The following is a 21,711-nucleotide window of genomic DNA, read 5'->3' as shown; positions in this document are numbered from 1 at the left end:
AATAATAGAGAACAAATATTCTTGTACTCCAAGTATTATTTAAAGTGAAATATTGGATGAGAAAGTATGAGTAATTATTGTGAGTATTATCCATATGAAAGTGTTACTATTGGTATTAATAGACGATAGTAAATTGGATTAGGCCACTGATCTTCTTATAAGCTTGAAAATATTGATGTACACATATATAAGATTTTTGAAATTTTATAGTTATTTTATTTTTATTTGGAAGCCCTCATAAACTGTGTTTTGACAAATAATGTATCTTATGAATATATGTGTGTGTGTGTATATTCCTTCTGTATGTGTATGCTTAGTATGTTGTTGATGATATATTAGTTTGGTATTGTGTTGGTCACTTGTTTGAGTGTATTGTTCCTACTTGTTAAACTAATTTAAAATCAACAATCTAAGACATACCATTATGTAATTTCATACTCTCATGTCATAATGGCTTATTTTGAAACAATCTCAATGTTGAATAATGAACAAAATACATATACATAGGAAAGAGTTGATTGGTTTAATGATAAGCATTACATTAGAAAGTAAGAACCTATTTCAGCTTGTTTACACCCATAAGATGATATTAAATAGTATTCAATGAATATATACATGTGTGTGTATGTTAGATATAGTATCGACCTTCATGCATATCTTATATGACTGTTTTGCTACTAGATCATTACTGAATGTTCGGATTAAAAAAAAAAATCCTTAAAGACGAGTTTTAAAAAAAAAATACTGTGAACTAGAGAATTTTTTTGTGCAAATAAAAGAAAGGGACATTCCTTAAATTATAATTTGCCCAGTATTTTTTTAATCAAAATTCCTTCTTCGTTCATGAATATTTTATTCACGAAGTTATAGAAAATTATTTGAAAATATTACAAAATATTGGGGAATAATGGTAAATAATGATTATAGGTGTGAGCTTGTTTTTAACATACATCTGTTTAGATGAGGAAGATGAAGTTGTATTGAAAATGGCATGCATAGTGTTAATTGTTTCTAATTATATTTTGAAATAGTAATATAAATTACTATAGTCAAACATTTCTGATTAAACTCTAAGATTTGTTTCCTGAGAAATTAGAGGATAAGATTATTCATGATTTTAATGGATGTTTAGGATTGTGTATGTATGAAAAGTTTTATAAATATTAATATGAGTTTATAGATCAATTCATGAATTATGAAAAGCTATTAGTGAATAAAAATAATGTTTGGAATCTTTATAAGAAAATTGACTTTTTTAATGAAAATTTTAGTATAAATATGAATAGAACAAAGAATGAATTATTGAACCTTAGAAACACTGTTACAATATAAGTGTGACATTTCTACTCTTTTTTTTATTTCATAGTTGCTGGAGTTTATATAAATGTCATTGTAATTTTTGTTCTTTTAGTAAGAGGGAAAAAAAAAAGAGTTTCAATGAATTGATTATAACATGTAACGGTATAATTTTGCATGTTATAAACTAATGTGTTTTGTGCAAAAAGCTAAAACATATATATATTTACTATTTAGGAAGGGGCATTTACACCTAAGGTATAAGGTAATTCTCTCTATATATGGATGTGAAACAATTTATTTGCATGAAATTAACATAAATAAGTGGGAAAAAAAAGAGATAGAGTAAATTGCTGAGATTTTTGACAAAATAGTAGAGTTGGTAATATAAAATGCATGGCTCTTAAGATTTTTATTTTAAAAAATAAAAATAAAAAGAAAATAGAGATAAAAAATAATAGTTAGACTAGAAATTATGAATAGATGAGAATAAAAGTTGTAAGTGAGAGTAACGTAATGAAATTGTGGTTCAAGAATTTTAGGGAATATATATGTATATGACATGTATGTGTGGTGATACAAATGTGAAAGTTAAACAACAACATTATATATCCTAGAGATAAAATATATATATATATATATATATGAGATAGTGAATGGCATGATAAACTTATTTGGAACCTAAATTTTGAGGACAAAATTTCTTTTAGGAGGGAAGAATTGTAACATCCTAGTTTTTATATATCTAATATTTAAACAAATTTTTATAGAATAGGTAGAGGTTAAATATACATATATGTAATTAAAATAATTCTGATTTTATGTGTGTGTGTGTGTGTGTGTGTGTGTATGAGAAAATGAATAAAATAGCGATGTCAAGAAGTCCCACATTGATTAAATGATAGGAAGTAGATAAAATAGCAATGTTAAGAAGTCCCACATCGACTAATCTTTAGAGTGAAGGAGTTTGAGGAGCCTATATATAGGAGATAGTGAGTGGAGCTTGAAGTGAGTAAATAATTTTCGCACATATCTGAGGTAGTCTTAGAAAAGTGCTAGTTTTGAGTTTATTTACCGTTGGATCGGACTGAAATTTGGTCAGCCCATTTGGAACATCCAAATCGTTAATTTCAACGGTTGGATCATCATTTTGATCTCTGAGTTACAAGTTATTAGGTACGTTTTTAACTTATATCTTTTGGATTTAGCATATAGAGTCCTGAATAGTAAATTAGTATTTTAAAGTTCATTCACCGTTAGATTGAGCTATAATTTGGAGGATAATATCATGATAGGTAGGAAATTAAATTCAATGGTTAGATTAAGGGATTAACTTTTGTAGTGAGAATAACCTGGTTCGTACTAAGTCTATTTGTCTAAGTCCTTTGAAGATGGAATATAAGTTATAAATTTATAGTTTGTCTATTTGCATTATGAATTTGATGATTCTAATAATATAATCTAATAATTAAAGGATATTTAAGTAAGGAAAATTTAGGAATCGAGTCTAAATCATATATATATGTTCTCATTCCAAACCTTAGAGAAATGTCTTTTAGGCTAGAGTTCTGAGTAAAATTAAAGCTTTTAGAGGAGGAGTTAGAGGCTAGAATTTTGTGAGTAGCCTACTCTAATACTATAGAGATAATATTTTAATTTTGTTTGTAGATATAAACTCTATTGTGGCATTTTCGAGGTTAGACTCTGGTTGTAGTTGACTGTTAGCTAGGAGACCAGGTAACTAAATTTCTATCTGTTGCATGTTCTAGTATGAAGTTGGTGAGCGGCTTTACAACTAATTCTATAAAAGTATATTACGTTTTGTATGAACTGTCTTGTGGGATGCTATTTTAAAAAGGATTGACATAGTTTGTATTGCAAGAAATTGGTGATCATGATTATGGTATATTATTATGAAATTTTGTTGATTATGCATATAAATGTGTCATTTTGAACCCTGTGCATCTATTTTGGGTGGGGAAAGGAGATAATTGGAGTTGTTGAGATTCATATACTTGCCACGTGGTATTAGCCTCCATACGGAGCTCTATGGTTGGCTACTATTATTGTCCCACTAGTTCTTCGAGGGACTGCGACACCCCACTAGTTCTTCGAGGGGGACCCATGGTCCACCGAGTGCTCTGTGGTCTTTGGCCGGTCCACATCATTCGTGTGGTGAGCTTGTCAGAGTTGCCAGTCAAATGGAAAGAACTTAGCCCATGGGTCCAGTCGGCGGAAATAAGGAGGATATAAGGATGGATTTGGGTTCAGGAATTGCATATGACATGAGATATTCATTGATATTTATATCTTTTAAATAAATGACAAGTATGCTATTTTTTTTGAAATGTATAAATTGCATGAGAGTGGTGGAAATATTTGTCTTGTATGATTATTGTGAGTTTAAATGTTAAATAAATGTTTATAAATTATTATTAACTCTGTGTATCCCACCTGACACCTCGCTAGCCCATGCTAGGGTGTGTGATAGGTAGGGATTTAGTTACTGAGACGTTGTCTCATCCCTATTGTTTAACATTTTTTCAGGTGAAAGCTTTAAAGGAGGGACCTCAGGGAAGGCTCAGGAGGAGTAAAGCTACATTAGTAACTTGTAGCGTCTCCTCGGTTTATGAGCTATGTTGTATCCTGTATATTGCCACCTTAGGATAAATTGGTTTTAATTGATTCATGCATTATTATTTCTTATGTCCTTTGAGTGTAATATTGTGGTATGTGTGCTGATAGGTGGCCAGAAGCCTAGGATCGCATATTCGCATGTGATTTATTTATGAATTTATTATAAAGTATGAGTTAAGATTTAATTTTTAATATTTTGATTTATGAGCTATATTATATGTTGTTTTATAACCATATTAGATAAGATTGATCCTTTCTTATATAGTTTGTATTTAAATGAGTTAAGAAAAGTTCTTTTATCCGTGATAGGATGTATGATTGAGTGCTGCTCTTTTCTATCACGGATAACAATAGTATATAATTAGTTAGTGTAGATGATTGTGATATAATTTGAGTTTGTATTTAGCATGGTTTGGTTATAAAAAGTTATTTCTTAAAGTTACTATTAAAAAAAATAGGTTTATCTGTTTATTTAGGAAGGTTGTTTCAAATAACATTTATGTTAAAGAGGGATATTTTGGTCAAAATAAAAATTTAAAAGTTAAACTTAACGATCAACTAACGATTGGATGGATGGAAATTGAATCTTAAAAATATAAGGAAGATTTGCGTAACATACATTTTAATTTGAAAGGAAGTTTATATATATATATAAATATATATATGTTTTCAAAATAGAAAGAAAGTTTCTTTAATTTAAGTAAAATAAAGGGCTAGTCAATGTATTTTATTCAAAAATCCATCTAGGATGCTAAATGCTGTGGAGAAAATATTGTGCTAAGAGTATTCACTAGAAACAATGTCAAGTTTTTTTATTATAAGTATAGTATCCTCTTTTATTTATTTAGGTATACATGTTCGGTTAATTAAAGACAGACCTCATCAGCTAGAATACTCATAGTTAAAGGTGAAGAAACAACAAACAACAACAAGCCTTAGGTGGAGTCGGCTATATAAATCGCATGATGTCATTGTGCTTTCTTAATAACCAAATCCTTAAATATGTTGTTGACTGGGAGATCTCGTCAATGACCTAATTGAACGTTCTTGTTGGTTTTCCTCAACTCCTTTTTATAGAACTCCAAACCGTTTGATCTACTCTTCTTACCGGAGCCTCCAATGGCGCATATGTCCGAACCATTTCAATTGATGTTTAACTATTTTCTCTTCAATAGGCGCCACACCTACTCTTGTTATGATATTTTCATTTTGAACCTTATATTTTCTTGTATGGCCATACAACTATCTCAACATCTTCATTTCTACTACCCTAACTTTATACTCTTGTTTTTTCTTTATCCCCCAACATTCACTACCCATAGTTAAAGGTGAACGAGAGAGATTAAATTGTCATAAGGTTTCTTCCTTCAGTAAGATGCCTCAGATCAAGTAGGTTTCTCAAGTAGACTTTTCAACCATTGCTCTATTCCAAATTGTAATCATACTTGCCGAAGGAGTATTCCATTTAATTTGCAAGAGAGCAACAAGTGTACATTGACTCGCTAGAATCAATCAGCTGCTTTTGTAGTGTTGCAAGCTTTTTTTCCTTGAATCAATCCATCTCTTTCTTTAAGTACAAATATGTTCAAGCATCCGTAATTACATTATCTTTTTCCTTTTTTGACTCCAATCAAAGTAGTGACTTATTTTGGAAGTTGACTGGTGCTTTTCTTTGTCATTTTGATTTTAGAAACCAGACCTTCTTCATTCGTTTCGTTTCCCAGATACAAATATGTGTGTGTTTACATTTGTATGCGTTAACCATGAATTACATTGTTGTCCAATGTCTTTTGCATAGAAGTTCCCTTTAGACAACCATAGTACTACGCAGGGAATAACTTGATTGTTTGTGGCCTGTATCTCATCTTTCTTCTCTCTTTGATATATTAAGACTGAAATGACAATTAATTTTGGGCCCAAGGAGAGAAGGGAATACTTTCATTTTCTTCCTCTTTAAGGAAATGACAGCATAAAAGAGACCTCAATGAAAGGAAAGAACAATAGCATAAGTCATTATTAAGGAATGAATGTGTAGCTTACTTCAGCTTTAGAGTTGGTATGTCCCATAATTAAAAAGGTTAAGTAAAGAACAAATCCTTACCATCTATTCTGTTAAAGAGTTCGGACTTGCTTCTTATTTCCATTCACATTCTTCTGTCATTCATTGCCCTCTTATCATCAAAGCTGTCTTTCAATCTCGCAGGTAAATATCGTATTGGAGATTCTTTGTTATCTTGATTCTTAAATTAATTTTTGCCGGGAAAAATTGAATATTAGAAAATGAAACGTCAAAAAGAGTTTGCTAAATGGTCTAGCTATGCGACAATAAATTTATATCAGTTGGATTTGTATTATTCAGTAGTTGGTGACTTCTTATGTGGTACTTTGTTTAGTTTTTAAATTATTAAAGAGTTTAGACTAACTTGTCTCATTCATTTACATTCACCTGATCTCACTTGTTCTTTCTTGTATTTACGTTCAATCTTGGATGATACGTATATACTAGCAGCAGTTTCAATCATTTCTTCAACCTGCCTCTACTGTTCAGGTTTCTCATCAAACATCTTTAAGTTCATCTATCTGTCGAACAGGTAAATATTCACTTGAAGATTCTTTGCTATATTGTTTTTTGAAATAGGAAAAATTAATTTGACAGTTCTCGTAGTTTTGTTAAATTTTGAATAAGATCCTTCTAGTTATTTCTCTTTTTGTCGAATCCTTATTGTTTACGCTGTCAATAATGCCAATCATTACGTTTAAAAAGCCCTTAGTTTAAGTTGACACTGTCCTGCTCAATCAGCCGCAACACTTGTTCCCGTGGCTTCTCTCTCTCCTTTCTCACTGTTCATGTTCTCTCTCCCCATCATCATTGTCTGTATCTCCTCTTCCAAACCTTTGGGCTGTGTTTAATGGTTGTCCTCTGCTTCATTGTTATTGTTAAGGATGCTGCCTGTTCTCTGACCTTAAGAATGTGTCCTGGCTCATCCAAGTTTGATGTTTCATAACCTTCCCTCCTTTGTTCCCCAGTTAAAAATCTGGATATATATATATGTGTGTGTGTTCTCACAAAGTTCTTTTCCTTTCCTCCCAAGTTTAAACACTGAACAGTATAAACTCATAGGAATTGACATAACCATTCAGAATGCTGTTTCTTAACTTTCATATTTTGACAAGAATTATGTCTAATCATTTTGATCTTATAGATTAATTTTCAGTTTCAACAGAGTCGATGGTAAATTTCATAATATTATTTCTTCATCTTACGTCTCCTTAAGGATTCATCTGATATGAGGGAAATGGAAGAAAGGGGAGGGGAGAAAAAAATTTTATATAGATATAAAATATATACTTCTTTTTGCATGGAATATTAGAAATACGTGTTTTACAAAATTATACTATATACAGCTTGAGTTAACTTGAGATATTTATTAGTTTTTTAATATGTCTTTGATCATTATTTAAACTCCAAATTTAAATTATTAAACGATGAACAATTATATTATGAAGTTTTACACACCTCTTTAGTCAGGCAATATTTAATATATCATGTTAAGGGCTTATGACTTGAAAATTTAAGTTCTTGACTAAATTTTTTTGAATATTTTTTTCTTAAGTAAATATTTAGAAATTCTTTTATAATAATATCTAACATAGACACGCGCACACATATGTTTTACATTTTGAAATGGTACCCTGCCTAATGAAAAGATTCAAAATAACTCGGTTTTCAATTTTTCTTAAAAACATATAGAAATGATAATCATAAAAAAAATAAATTGTTCCCTCAGTCTCCCCATTTAATTTTAGGATCTCTATTTTTTGGCCAGAAAAAAAGTAGAAACACTATTGCGATAAATACTCACAATGTATTTATTTAAATTAAATACTCCAAACTCTCTGTGTGCATGCGTGTGTGTGTCATTTTGTGTCCGCCTTCCCTTGTGTGTCATTTTATTCCCTTTGGTATATTAAAACTGAAATAACAATTACTTTGGGACCCAAAGAAAGAAGGGAATACTTATTTTCTTTATCTTCAAGGAAAGAACGGCGCGAAAGAAACCTAAAGCAGTGTGCATCAAAACCGATTTAAGTCATCATTAAGGAATGAACATATGGCTTACTTCAACTTTAGAATGGGTGTCCCCATAATTAAAGACGTCAAGTAAAGAACAAATCATCGTCATCTATTCTCCTTTAAAGAGTTTAGACTTCCTTCTTATCTTTTTTCACATTCTTATGTCATTCATTGCCTTCTTTCATGAACTCATCAAGGCATCTTGCAGGTAAATATTGTCTTTGAAGAACCGTTAATTCTTTAATTAATTTTTACCAGGAAAAAATTGTGAATGTTAGAAAATTAAACATAAAAAACAATCTGTTAGATGTTCTCACTTTGTGACTGTAAATTCATATTAATTGGATTTGTTTGTGTTCAATCTGTGACAATGACAGTATAATCATGCAGAATGTTGTTTCTTAACTTTCATATTTTGACAAGATCGAAGAATTATGTCTAATTATTTTGACCTTATAGATTAATCATATCAAAACATAACAACAAAAATAAAATAAATACCATCTTTTGATCACCTTCCTTTTTGTTCACTGGCTCCTGAAATATTTTCAAACAAATTATATTTTTTATTGGCTTTTAAATTAATTTCATCAAATATTATAATGTTAAAATATTAAACATCAAATCTGTTCGGCGCTTTTGTCATATTATAATGAATTTATATTAACTGAATATTTATTCTTGAAAGAATTTATTTTTTCTGCATTTCATAAAAAGTTTGGTCAGTGAACTTTATTTTTTCCTCCTTTTGGTTCCTTAATAATTGCAATAATGTCAGGCCAAAAAAAAAATTGCAATAATGAATTTTAAGACTTAAATTTTTTTAAAAAAAATTTAATATATCATGTATTTGTACCAATTCCATGAATTGTTATTTGTTACTTTTGTGCAACTAGACATCTCTTAATTTGAATTGAGAGTTACTGGAGAGGTCATTTCTGCATTATTCGTGTAACTTTATTATAATATTTGAGGTAAGTAACAAATATCATAATAACCCATTTAGTCATTTATTTTATTTATATTTTATTTTTCTTATTATTTGCCATGAATATAGTAAGGGAATAATATCTCAATCAACAAATAAATTGATATCTTGATAAAGGCAAAGATTAAAAAACCGGACCAATCATTAAAATAGTTGAGGTAGTGGGTTAGATCAGAGTCCAACTGGAATCAGGCAGGTCATATCAAAATAATATAATTTAATTGACAATAACAAAATATAACAACATTTATAAATAATAACCACTCAATAAAATATAAGAAACTATAAAAATATTTTTAAATGTTTGATTTTTTTTCCCCAACAGTTTAAATGTTTAATTGTAGCAATCAAAATTATTAAAATACACATCTACTTTAAATGTTTGATATTTTTAGGTGATTGAGACAAAAATCTGCACTTTATTAAAATACATATCTTTTTTCTCATTTTTTTCTACTCTTTTTTCTCTCTCCCACGTGACTGCTCCCCATTTTCCTTTCCATGACACGCATCATGAGCAGCTTTCCTCTTTCTTTCTTGAACAACGAACAAGCACAGTAAAATAGCAAACTTGGAACCCGCTTCACAGTTCTTTATTTCTCTTTCTCAGCTAAATTGCTTTTGCCTTCCTCATTTCTCTTTCATTTGTCCATACTTCATCCATCCCATTATCTCTATCATCTTCGTTCTTACCTTCTAATCTTCTAGTTTCTCCTCTCTCTCTCTCTCTCTCACAGTTTCTCTCTTACAGCTTCAACAACAAATAAGTCCCCCTGATGAAGCCTTGAATGTTGGATCATCCTTTTATCTTTCTTCCATGCGTTTTAGTTTCCACGCTAAAATGCATCTTCACTTCATTTTTTGGCATGTTCAGGAACTCTCTCATAGTAAGGTTTATTTTCTCTCTCTATTTTTCCTCTTCCTTTTCCTTCTTTTCTCGGTAAATCTTCTCCTTCCCACAGTTTATGCATTTTTAGGACGCAAAAAAGTTTAAACCGGATGACCCATCCCAGTTGGTGGTTACTTGGTTAAACCAGTTTGTCACCGGGTCCAACAAGAAAACCTGACCAGTTTGCCAGTTTTCTTATCGAACTGGTTGGCCAAGTCCCTTTTTTTTTTTTTTTTTTTACCTAAAGTAAAGAATAATCTAAAAACTCTTAGTTTTATTGTGATGTCTCCACCTTTTCTATTGGGTTTGGGACTTTGGGTTTCGTTATTAATTTAATATGTATTATGGGTCTTTAATTAGATATTTAATCAATTGAACCAAAAAAAAAACAGCGGTAGAAATATTTAATTATTAGCTGATAGATTTTTTCAGTGTATTTTCAGAAGAAAACCAAATCATCATCCTTCCACGAATCATCGATTCATATTAAAAGTTGTAAATACAAAATATTTTGAATATATCTATGTTTAATTTTTTTTCTTTGGAACCTGTGGGTAATTTTTCCAACTTTTTATTTGAAGTTTGGTGAAAGAGCACTATAAAAAAAATTACAAATTTGTTTGATTCGTTCTTCTAAACTTTACAATAATAAATTTAGGAGAATGAATATTTGTAGAAATTGAATTCTAAATTTTAAGATCCATAATGTTATAGGCTTAATTACGTGAATCATTGTTTGTTTCTTTATTGATTCCAGGCTCGCTTCGGCGAAACATTTTCCTTTCCAAACTAATTTGACTGTACAGTTTGAGGTAATTAACTGAATAAATGCTTTATATTTTTTTTTTTATTTTTTTTCATTTTAGTTGTTTGCTACGTCTTATGATTATTTTCTTTTGCTTAAATAATTTCTATAACTATGTGAAGTTACAATACTCTGGAGCCTAAGTTATACTTTCTGATGCTCCATATTTGGGAAATCACAAGAAATACTTTCAATTTTTGTTTAAGAAAAAATTCTCCATTTTTAGAGAGTATTTATTAATCATTAATTTACAATGCTGTCTATAATATCTTCTGGTATGGTATAACTTGAGAATTCCTGTTTTTTCTTGTACTCTCTTGTAATTAATTAGTTTCAGTTATCGTCTTTCTGCATTGTTAATTTTCATGTCATTATTTAGATTTTATATTAGTTGGCAGCGAAAATATGTAACAGCAGAATGAACTCTTTTTACTTGATTTTGTATTTATAATATGAGAGATTATTAGTACTAAAGCAACATTAAGTAAGTATATGTGATTGCGTTTTATTGCATCAGATGGCAGATATTGTGATATCAATCGGGTCAAAGCTTGCAGAATATTTAGTGGCTCCAATTTCACAAGGAGCTACTTATTTGTTCTGTTTCAAGCAGTTCATTGGAGGTGTTGAGAAAGCAAAACAAGAGCTGGAGGTGAAATTAGAAGACGTGAAAAAGCGCAAGGAAGAAGCTGATCGAGAAACTGAAGAAATAATGCCATCCGTGAAGAAGTGGTTGGATGATGTGAATGCAATCCTAGAAGAGGTGCAAAAGCTGCAACAAGAGCTTGAAGGGGGACCGAACAAGTGTTTTAATGTGTCACTCAGATATTCTTTAGCAAAACGGATGGAAAATAAGGCTAAGCAAATGACAGATCTCAAACAAAATTCCAGCTTTGAGCCATTTTCCCAACTGATCCAACTTCCTGGCATTACTTACTTCTCTTCCAAAGAGTTTATGGCTTTCAACTCAAGGAAATCAACTTATAATCGTCTTTTAGAGGCAATTATAAATGGCAAAAACAAAATGGTGGGACTATATGGTATAGCGGGCTCAGGCAAAACCACTTTGGCAAAAGAAGTGGGCAAGAAAGTGGATGAATTGAAGCTTTTTGACAAGGTCATCATGGTAGTTGTTTCTAAACCCCCAAATATTCTGAACATTCAGCAGGAAATAGCAGGGCAAATAGGCTTGCAACTTCAAGAGCCAACTCAACTTACTAAAGCACAAAGGCTATCAGAAGGATTGAAAAATAAGAAGATTCTTATAATCCTGGATGATGTGTGGAGCAAACTAAGGCTTGAAGATATTGGAATTCCAACCACTGGAGGTTGTCATATCTTGTTGACCACTCGCCTTCGAGATGTATGTGTCTCTATGGATTGTGAGAGTAAAATTGAGTTGTCTCTCTTAACAGAGGAAGAGGCATGGGCTTTGTTCAAGATGCATGTTAACACAACCAGTGTGTCAACGAATGAGTCCGATAGCATCGGAAGGAAGATTGTTGATGAGTGTAAGGGTTTGCCTATAGCAATTGTAACAGTTGGAAGCACATTAAAAGAAAAGAGTATTCATACGTGGAGATCAACACTAGAAAGGCTACGACATCCCCCACCACTGGATATTGAAGATGATTTGAAGACCCCTTATGTAACTCTCAAAGTAAGTTATGATAATTTGCCGAGTCCGTTAGCTAAGTCGCTCTTCATATTGTGCTCTATGTTTCCTGAGGATCATGAAATCCATATAGAGGATTTAATTCGTTTTGGCAAAGGGATCTCTTAAGCTTGGTGAAAGAATTTACACAATGGAGAAAACAAGGAATTGGGTTTTAGCCAACATTGAGAAATTGTTAGATTCTTGTTTGTTAATGCATACCAGCAAGCAGGCACATGTAAAATTACATGATGTGGTTCGAGATGTAGCCTTGTGGATTGCAAAGGAGCAATGTCAAGAAGTTCTAGTGGACAACCAAGAAATTTCAAAGATGTTAATTGGTAACCACCAAAGTTTGGAAGATACAAAGACAGTGTCATTGTGGAATTTGGATGAGGATTTCGAGCTCTCTAAACAATTGCATTTTCCAAAACTTGAGATTCTGCTACTTCAACCTGATGGGTTCATTCGAGATATTGGAGCAATGGAGTCACTCAAAGTCTTGGCACTCATAAGACATGGATTTGAGTGGGAATTGCGGAGGTGGTATCCAACTTTGGTTTCAATTCCACAATCAATTGTATCACTAACTAATCTTCACACCTTATGCCTTAGAGGGAAAAATTTGGGGGACATATCTCTTTTGGGTGAACTTAAAGGATTGGAGATTCTTGACTTACGTGGTTCTCAATTTGATGAATTACCTGCTGGAATTGTAGATATGAAAATGCTGAAACTTTTGGATATATTTGGTTGTCAAATTGAGAAAAGTCCTTTAGAAGTAATTGGAAGATGTGAGCAGCTTGAAGAATTATACTTTTGGGACCACAAATCTGTCATCCCAGAAATTCTCTCTCTTTCAAATTTGAAGAGGTATGTTATCTATGATTCCAGATTAACTAGTCACTATTTGGACGACTCATTTCAAAAATATTTTGATAGTTGTGATGAAGCATTAAGAGCTTTATGCATACAATGCTTCAGAGTCTCTGCTTCGAATTCATCAATAAAAAATCTCATTCTTAGAGCAAATCACCTTTGGCTGGAAAATTGTGAGTGGGATTACAAAGATATAAATTTTCAAATAAACCACTTAGGGGTATCATGCTGTCAAGAGAAAAGATTCATCATTGAGAAGCCTGATATGAACATCCTTCAAACACAACAAGTGTTCTCCCGCTTGATCACTTTAAGATTGTTTGAAATGAATAGTCTTGAACAAGTGTTTCAAGATTCATCTATTGGCTGCTCTCTCCCCATGTTACAAGAGCTATGGATACGGAGTTGTCCTGAATTGAGAATCTGTATCTTCTCTCATGGCACTGTTACGAGCCTGCCAAAGTTGAGAAGACTTCATATTGACAGCTGTGGCAAAGTGAAATGGCTATTGTCTTATTCCCAGGCTTCTTATTGTCCTTTACTGAAGGAAATAATTATAAGCAATTGCTCTGAATTTGAGAAGCTTATTGATGAAGAAGCTACACATGGGGATCCACTGCTTCATGATAAGCAATATTATCCATATGTAAGTATTATTCACAAAATTCCTTTTAAATCACTGCATATTAGAAATAATAGTCCGTGTTGACACATTCGATGAAAAAATATTTATCTTTTCATTTAATTTTTAAACTGAATTTTTTTGCTCTTCTCTTTTGATGCACATAAATTTGATATCCTTTTCTCAATTTATGTGAAATCAATGCCTGTTTATTTTAACTCCTGTGCTGAAAACAAAACTAGGATCATGCAACTGCTAATAATTTCACTTGTAGGTGATTTTTTTTCTTTTTGCTCACTCTACCTTTTTTTTTTTTCGAGAACAAATTGAAGATATTACCTTTTTCGTTTAATTTGAAAAATCTGTGCTTATGATCGAACAATATATGTTACATAAAAAATATATATTCTCAATAACCAACAATAGTCATGTTATTTTTCTTTTTGTTTATTCTACCTCTGCTTTCTTTTTAATTTAAAGATATATTTATGTTTTAAAAATATTCTTAGAAAGAGATAATAGTCATTTTATTTTTTACCTGAGTTCATTGTAACTATATAAGCCTTTTTTCATTATGAAGTTTTATGAGCTCCTTATTTAGGCTACACGATAACACTACTTTTTGGGTTTTTTTTTATTTTCAAGATAATAAAATACTATTGCTTCTTCAAGCTTTGTATTTTTCATATTAATTCTTATAAATTGTCTTCTGGCATCAAGTATTTATCGTGGGAAGTACTTATTCAAAGTTGTTCTATTTATAATAAATTGGCATTGATGCATTTTCCATATATACAATGTTCTTTCTTTCTTTGTTTGGATTTTTCTGCCATGCTTTTTTGTGGATGTGAAAAAACACTTTTTGACGGTGCCTCTCTTGGTCTTAAACAATTGTATGTCTATATTTCAATTTTTGGTCAAATAAATATTTGTGTTGGTCAAGAAATATATAATATGTCTACTTTTTATATATATATATATCATTAATTAAATGTTATAACAGAGGTTGAATGTAATCATGTAGCAAAAAATATATAGAATATTCGTTTGTTAGATACATGTTCAGATTATGTTAGTTATCACCATTTAAAAAATACGTGAAATCAATTTCAAAATGAAAGTCAAGTGTTGTTTGTTATCATAAAATAGGTTTGTAAGTCACAATTTCTATCACCATCTATATATTAATTGTGGAAAGTAATTAAAGAAGCTGATATATTATAAATTAGTGTCGTTTCTTTCTTTATTTAAAGATTTTTAACTATATAAAAATGTTTGTATCATGAAATTCTATGTCTTTGTACTGCTGCTGGTTCTCGGTATGAAATTTAGTTTGCATGAAATGAAATGATATAGGATACATACATGATCATACATTGTTGGAGAATTTTGCATAATGGATATAAAGAACTTTACATAAATATTGTTGTTTAACATTTATGTTAGATACTAAAGATTAAAGGGAAGATTAAGGACTGAGTAGCAATAATAAATAAAAGTCCGGTGCCAAATTTTATATTAAATTAAAAGTGTAGGGACCAAAAGATTAATTTTTTTAGATTTAAATACTAATTATGTTTTGTAACCATAATACACTACAACTTATATTTTTCTTTTTCTTTTTCGAGTATCACAAGAATTATTTACAAATTGTCTTTGTTAATTTTTCTTTTTTCTTTTTCGAGTATTACAAAAATTAATTACAAATTGTCTTTGTTATTTCTTTCCACATACGAATTTGATAAAAAATTTAATATCTTTTGTTCATTTTGATTTATTATCAAAAAATTGATCTCATTCTTGCGAGCGGCACTTTAAATTTTTTGTTTTATATTTTGTCTATAAAATAATGATTCAGGATACCACATTTTAAGATAAATGTTTTTCTTAAATTTTCTTTTGATATTTAAAAAGATCTCTCTTACCGTGCCTCTTTTACTGCTATTAAAATTTTTATATTTTCATTTCAAGTTTTGGTAATAAAAAAAGTCCTGATTGTTACTATATATATTTGCCCAGTTGTTAAAAAGGATTATTTACTAGCAATAGTTGGCAATAATTAATATGTAATATAAGAAACTTACTGGGTTTACTCTCCAATCTAGTTAGAGTAAAAAGCAAGTTATTTTTGTACAGCCATGCGCGATCGTGGGGGCTTGATGTAAGGTTGCTTTTGTTATTTAAAAAAAAAAAAGCAAGTTGTTATAATCAGTCCATTTCATAATTTTAATTTTAATACATTTACAGGGAAAGGAAACTGACAGTGCTTATGTGGGCGTTACAGCAAAAAGATTCAATCAGTTGCAAAATCAACAATCCTTGATCCTTTTTCTCAGGTTGAAAAGTCTACAAATTAGAAGGAGTGGAAAAAAGAAAGGTATATTGGAAATCCAAGTCAGAGAAAGAGTAGAAGATGATGAAGAATCTATTAAAGCACAAGAACCGCTAAAGGTGGAGTCAGAGTTGAGTGAATTAAAATTAGATGATCTACCAAAATTAGAATATATTTGGAAGGGCCCCACCCAAATCGTGAGCCTCCATAAACTTGAAGATGTTTCATTGGGAGACTGCCCAAAATTAAAAAGTATCTTCACTCTTGCTATTGTTGCAAGCCTTCCAGAGTTGAGAAGACTTGAAGTAGATGAGTGCGAGGAATGGGAGGGAATATTTTGTGAAGAATCACTCAAAAACCTCTCTTCTTCTAATATTTGCTTCCCTAAACTCAAGAGGATTGTCATATATGATTGCAACAGAGTTAGATGGTTGTTATCTTATTCTCTGGCATCTCATTGTCCTTCACTAGAGGATATAAGTATACTCCGTTGCTCTGAATTAGAGGGGCTTATTGGTGAAGAAGCTGCACATGGGGATCCACTACTTCATGATATGCAAGATCATCCACAGGCAAGTCTCATCCGCAATGTCTCTCCTTTTTTTTTTTTGGACCAGCAAATCCGCAATGTCTCTCTTGAATCATTGCATATTAGAAATAATAATAATCCATATATATATGTTGACGCATTTGCTAAAGTAGCCATTCAATTTACATCTCCCTTTTATTTGAAATTTTTTTGTTTGCTATCGTATAATTTATATATTTGTATAATCATTAAACATAACTTCTACAGTAATTATTTTATTTTTGACTTCACTTTATTATACCTGTATAAACCTCTTTTTATTATTAAATTTTCTTGGCTATATATTCAGGCTGCACGATGAAACTATTTTCTGAGTTTTCCTTATTTTCATAATAATAAAATATTATTTCCTTTTTCCTTTTTTTTTAATAACAACTTTTATTTGTCAGATGCAGTAACATTTTACATTTCATTTTCTGCATTTTGGTCAAGTAAATGACTTTTTCATATTGGTTTTGCTATTAGGTATTTATTGTGGGAAGTGCTTCTTCAAAGTTATTTTTATTCAAAAATAAATTAGTGTTGATGCATTATATAAAAACTACACATACTTTAAGAGAAATATTTTTCCCTTTCAAATTTTTTTGCCATGATTTTCTTTTCTTTTTGATGTGAAACAATACATTTTTGTGGCTCTTTCTTTTTCTGCTAAAAATTAAGTTAACATTAGTATTTTTGTTCAAATAATTCTTGTCGGTCAAGAAATATTTAATATGTGCACTTCTTGTTAAAAATATATATTATTTATTAAATGTGATATAGTTGTTATAATAGAGAATTAACATAATCATGTAGTAAAAAGTATATACAACATTTGCCAGTCACACATTTTCCATGTTACTATAAAAATTCATTGAGTCTGGTAAAACGCATATTGAGATTATGTTAACACAATTTTAAAAGTACATTATTTTTATTTTGCCATTAAATGATCAATTCGAAAAATACTTATAATGGCCAGTATAATATAAATTAGTGTCTATAGAAGTTCTCACCAGAGATTTCAAACATTTTGATAAAATTTTTCTTTCGCTCACCTGCCTCTTTTTCATAGAATTTCTATTTAGCATTTACATTATAATACTAAAGATTAAACTGTTCAAATTTTTCTTTTTCTTTTTTCAGTACTACAAAATATTATTTGCAAGCTGCATTTTTTTAATTTATCTTTCCGCATATGAATTTGATAAAAATTTTAATCTCTTTAGTTCATTTTAATTTTTTTGTCAAATAATTAATTTTGTTTTTCCAAACAACACTTTCTGATTTTTATTTTTATTTCATCAAGAAAATAATTATATGGAATTGTATTTCATTCAGAATAAGTTGGAGCTGATATAATATCTACAAATTATGTATATATACACAATATTTGTTAAATTTTTTGTGGACGCTAAAAAGGTCTTTGTCAGTGTGCATCTTTTATTGCTATTAAAATTTGTATGTTTTCCTTTCAGCTTTTGTACGAAACTAACTAGCATGCTTTAATCTCTCAGCAACCTTTGATCCGAAATTGTTCTGAACCTGAGAGGCTTGTTGAAGAAGCAGCATCATATGGGGATCGACTCCCACTTCTCAAACTGAAGGAATTATTTTTGCAGTCATTGCCGAAATTGAGAGAGATCTTCCCTCACGTGAGTGTTTTCTCTCACTATTTCTTTTTTTATTTGTGATTTTTTATGGATAAAATTGATAAATGTCTTTTAAATTATTTATCAAACATGACACTTTATATTTTTCGTTTTATGGCTTCGTCGGAGAAATAACTTCTTTGTTATTACAGAAAGTACTTGTTCATGGTTGCTTTTGTTAAGAATGAATCAGTGGAAATATTTTCTCATTTTCTTTGGACGTGAGAAAATTCTTTTTACAGGACCTATTTTCCTTTCCTCTTGTTTACTTTTTAAATTTATTTAAAAATTTGTGTTTACTATGAAACGATATATACGAATAGCAAGACTATATTCTAATGAAAAGCAATAATCATTTCAAATTTTATTTAATATTTTGCGTCTATGAAGCAGTCTTCTCGTCATGAAATCAAGCTGGAAATTACTTGAAGTATTAGCAATGTTCCCATTAATGCTTGGTTGCGGAATCATTTTTTGTTTTTGTGAGCAGTTCTTTATCATGGAAAGTATGACTTGTCCAAGACTGTTTGATTTGAAATAAATCAACGTCGATGCATATTTATACATCATACATTGTGTACGTGTGTGTGTGTCTATATATATATATATATATATATTTTCACATTGGACTATCAATAATATGTATAAGAAAAGTCTAACTTGATAAAATTCATCTTACTAGGCTTACCTTATTACAGTTTTATAAATATGTGAAATGAATGGGGTTGACTTTTTAATGTTACAGTGCCATTAAATTTATGTGGTTCATGTGTGTGTATACATAGTCCATATGTTGAATTTTCATCTAATCATTGAATATATTTACTTCACAGAAGCATGACAATGACACAGTGAGGGTGGTGAAGTCAGAATTGTATTCGCTATCGTTACTTGATCTACCGGAGTTAGAATATATTTGGAAAGATCCCATACAAATTTTGAGCTTCCATAGACTTGAAATGATTAAACTATGGGGATGCCCAAGATTAAGAAGTACATTTACTGTTGCTATTGTTACAAGCCTTCCAGAGTTGTGTTACATGGAAGTAAGAGGATGCAATGAATGGGAGGGAATATTTTGTGAAGAGTCACTTAAGAATCTGTCTACTACTTCCACTGTTTGCTTCCCCAAACTTGAGAGCATTCGTATATATGATTGCCACAAAGTGAGAAGGGTGTTCTCATATTCTCTGGCATCTCATTGTCCTTCATTGGAGGAATTATATATAGGGAATTGCTGTCAACTAGAGAGGGTTGTTGAAGCTTATGAAAGTGAAGTAGCTGCTCATCATCATCAAATCTTGTTTCCGAAACTGAATGTTTTGGAACTTAGGGAGTTGCCAGAGTTGAGAGAGATTTATGAAGGTTATGAATTCAACCACCTTTCTGGTACTATAACAATAGAAGATTGTCCAAACATATCAAAAATCTCAAAAATCCCATTAGAAGACAAGCCCTCGTCATCAGGTTGGTAGCTGCACTCTTTCTTTCAAACTACTATCATATTTAATCAATGAAATAATTTTGTGCATTACAATTTCTATCGTTATATGGAGAAAAAAAAGGTCTTTTATTAGAAGAAAATAAATTCTATCTTAACACCCACACACACATCGCTCTATTTCTTTTTTATAATAAGAAATTGCAATCACTTCCAAAAAATTTTCCGTGTCTATATAATGGTCGTTATGTCAAAATCATAATAATGTACTCGTATTAAATAATTGACATGTTATGGTAATATTAGAAGTTGAATAATTATTTAGAACTAAACAATAATTAATTTCCACCATTTTCGCATTCGTAGTAACACATTATTTCTCATCATTATAAGCATAATTAGCTGTAGTTTAGTACACATTATCCAAGGAAAATTTCAAAAATTGTGTATAATAAATAAGTTTATTGGTTTTTATTTTGTCTATGTTCCATTTTGATTAGGCTGCTAATTAATTGTTTTTGTCTTTGGTCAGCCGTGGAGATCAAATTAGAAAGTTAGATAATGAAGGACTGATTTGAGCTTTGGATCTTCTAATGGTTTCTTTATCTGCATGTGTTTTACTGAGCTTTATGTCTGTGAAAATGTGTTGGATTTGTATTATTGTGTTGAAAATAGATGAAAATGTAGATATAACTTTACTCTGAAGTTATGTGATTATATTCAACATTGTACACAAAATACAATAATTGCGTGGCTCTTGTGTCCACTACTTATTTTGTTTCAAATATTGTATCAATCAATGATTTCTTATCTTATTCTTTATTTCAATTTCGTAATATAGTTATTATTATTTAAAAAAATATAATCACAGTTCTATATTCATTTTGATGTAGAAAAAATCATTCCAAAAGAGCTTTCTCAAATTAAAAAAGAAAAAAAAGGATAACATACTTTTAAATTGTAAACGAATCTGTTTCGAAGGTTCTAAACTTTATAATCCAGTACATCAATTTGATGACTGTAAATAATTGTAAATTTTTCAACAATTGCCGACATTTTGTATAAAATTAAAACAATTTTTAAGAGAAAAATATCATTAAAGGGAACATTTATGTAAATTTTATGAATAAAAATTCAACATTAATAAAATTAGATAAATTTAAAATATTTTTCATCAAAGACAAAAATTGAAAAATAAATAAGTTATCTGGTTGTAATGTAACTAATTTATGTCTTGCTAAAGTATACTTTGTTATCTTTTGTTTTAAGAAATTTCAAACACACCAGCTCGAGTTGTGAGCTCCGCCATTTATTTGATAACTCTAATTGTCATAATTTTCATTCATGCAACTTAATTTTAAAAAATATTGTTAGGCAAGACATAAACTAGTTACATTACAACTAAATTATTGTATATATTTGCACATTTCAACAACAACGTATGTTATAATTTTCTTTTGTTTCATTTATAAATATGATATCTAATATTGTTAATTTGAGCATTATTAGATTCCATGATCAGATAGAATTAGATTATGTTATAAAAACACAAGAATTAGATTACATCCGGCCTTCACAGGGAACAGTGATAAGTGATAATTATAAAAAGAATATGACAAAACTTCCTTGTGTTTAATTTAAAAATAAAAATATCATTCATAGTCCACTTATTATAAACCAAAGTCTTGCTGTTTTCCCCCCTTTTTATTCATCTAATAAAGTATACTTTAGCAAACATATATAAGAAACTAGGATTCTTTACATTCATGGATTGATACATTTGAAGAAAGTTCCATAAAAGAATGTAACTACAAAGTAGAAATAGTCTTGAGAGTTTTTAAAAAGGTACTAAAACTAGAAACACAAATGTTCT

General features: G+C 30.1%; 2 protein-coding genes across 2 annotated transcripts; both read left to right on the top strand.

The window, feature by feature from the left end:
• Positions 1 to 11,207: 11,207 nt before the first annotated feature.
• Positions 11,208 to 12,473, top strand: LOC114730870 (probable disease resistance protein At5g63020). The gene has a single exon (XM_028917972.1). The coding sequence runs from the start codon at positions 11,208 to 11,210 to the stop codon at positions 12,471 to 12,473; it is 1,266 nt and encodes a 421-aa protein (XP_028773805.1).
• Positions 12,474 to 12,495: 22 nt separating this feature from the next.
• Positions 12,496 to 19,872, top strand: LOC114730869 (disease resistance protein At4g27190-like). Its single transcript, XM_028917971.1, has 5 exons — positions 12,496 to 13,217; positions 13,557 to 13,869; positions 16,093 to 16,749; positions 18,263 to 18,400; positions 19,231 to 19,872. The coding sequence occupies exons 1-5, from the start codon at positions 12,496 to 12,498 to the stop codon at positions 19,870 to 19,872; spliced, it is 2,472 nt and encodes an 823-aa protein (XP_028773804.1).
• Positions 19,873 to 21,711: the final 1,839 nt, after the last annotated feature.

Source organism: Neltuma alba, unplaced genomic scaffold, assembly GCF_004799145.2.
Source record: "Neltuma alba isolate B1F8T4 unplaced genomic scaffold, ASM479914v2 tig00012772_pilon, whole genome shotgun sequence".
In the NCBI taxonomy this organism is placed as follows: Eukaryota; Viridiplantae; Streptophyta; class Magnoliopsida; order Fabales; family Fabaceae; genus Neltuma; species Neltuma alba.
This window is presented reverse-complemented; position numbering and strand designations above follow the sequence as displayed.

Coding starts and splice junctions, on each gene's coding strand:
- LOC114730870 (XM_028917972.1), top strand. CDS start 11,208: ATGGCAGATATTGTGATATCAATCGGGTCAAAGCTTGCAGAATATTTA.
- LOC114730869 (XM_028917971.1), top strand. CDS start 12,496: ATGGAGAAAACAAGGAATTGGGTTTTAGCCAACATTGAGAAATTGTTA. Junction 13,218..13,556: donor TCTCTTTCAAATTTGAAGAG/GTATGTTATCTA, acceptor TGAAATGAATAG/TCTTGAACAAGTGTTTCAAG. Junction 18,401..19,230: donor TGAGAGAGATCTTCCCTCAC/GTGAGTGTTTTC, acceptor TTTACTTCACAG/AAGCATGACAATGACACAGT.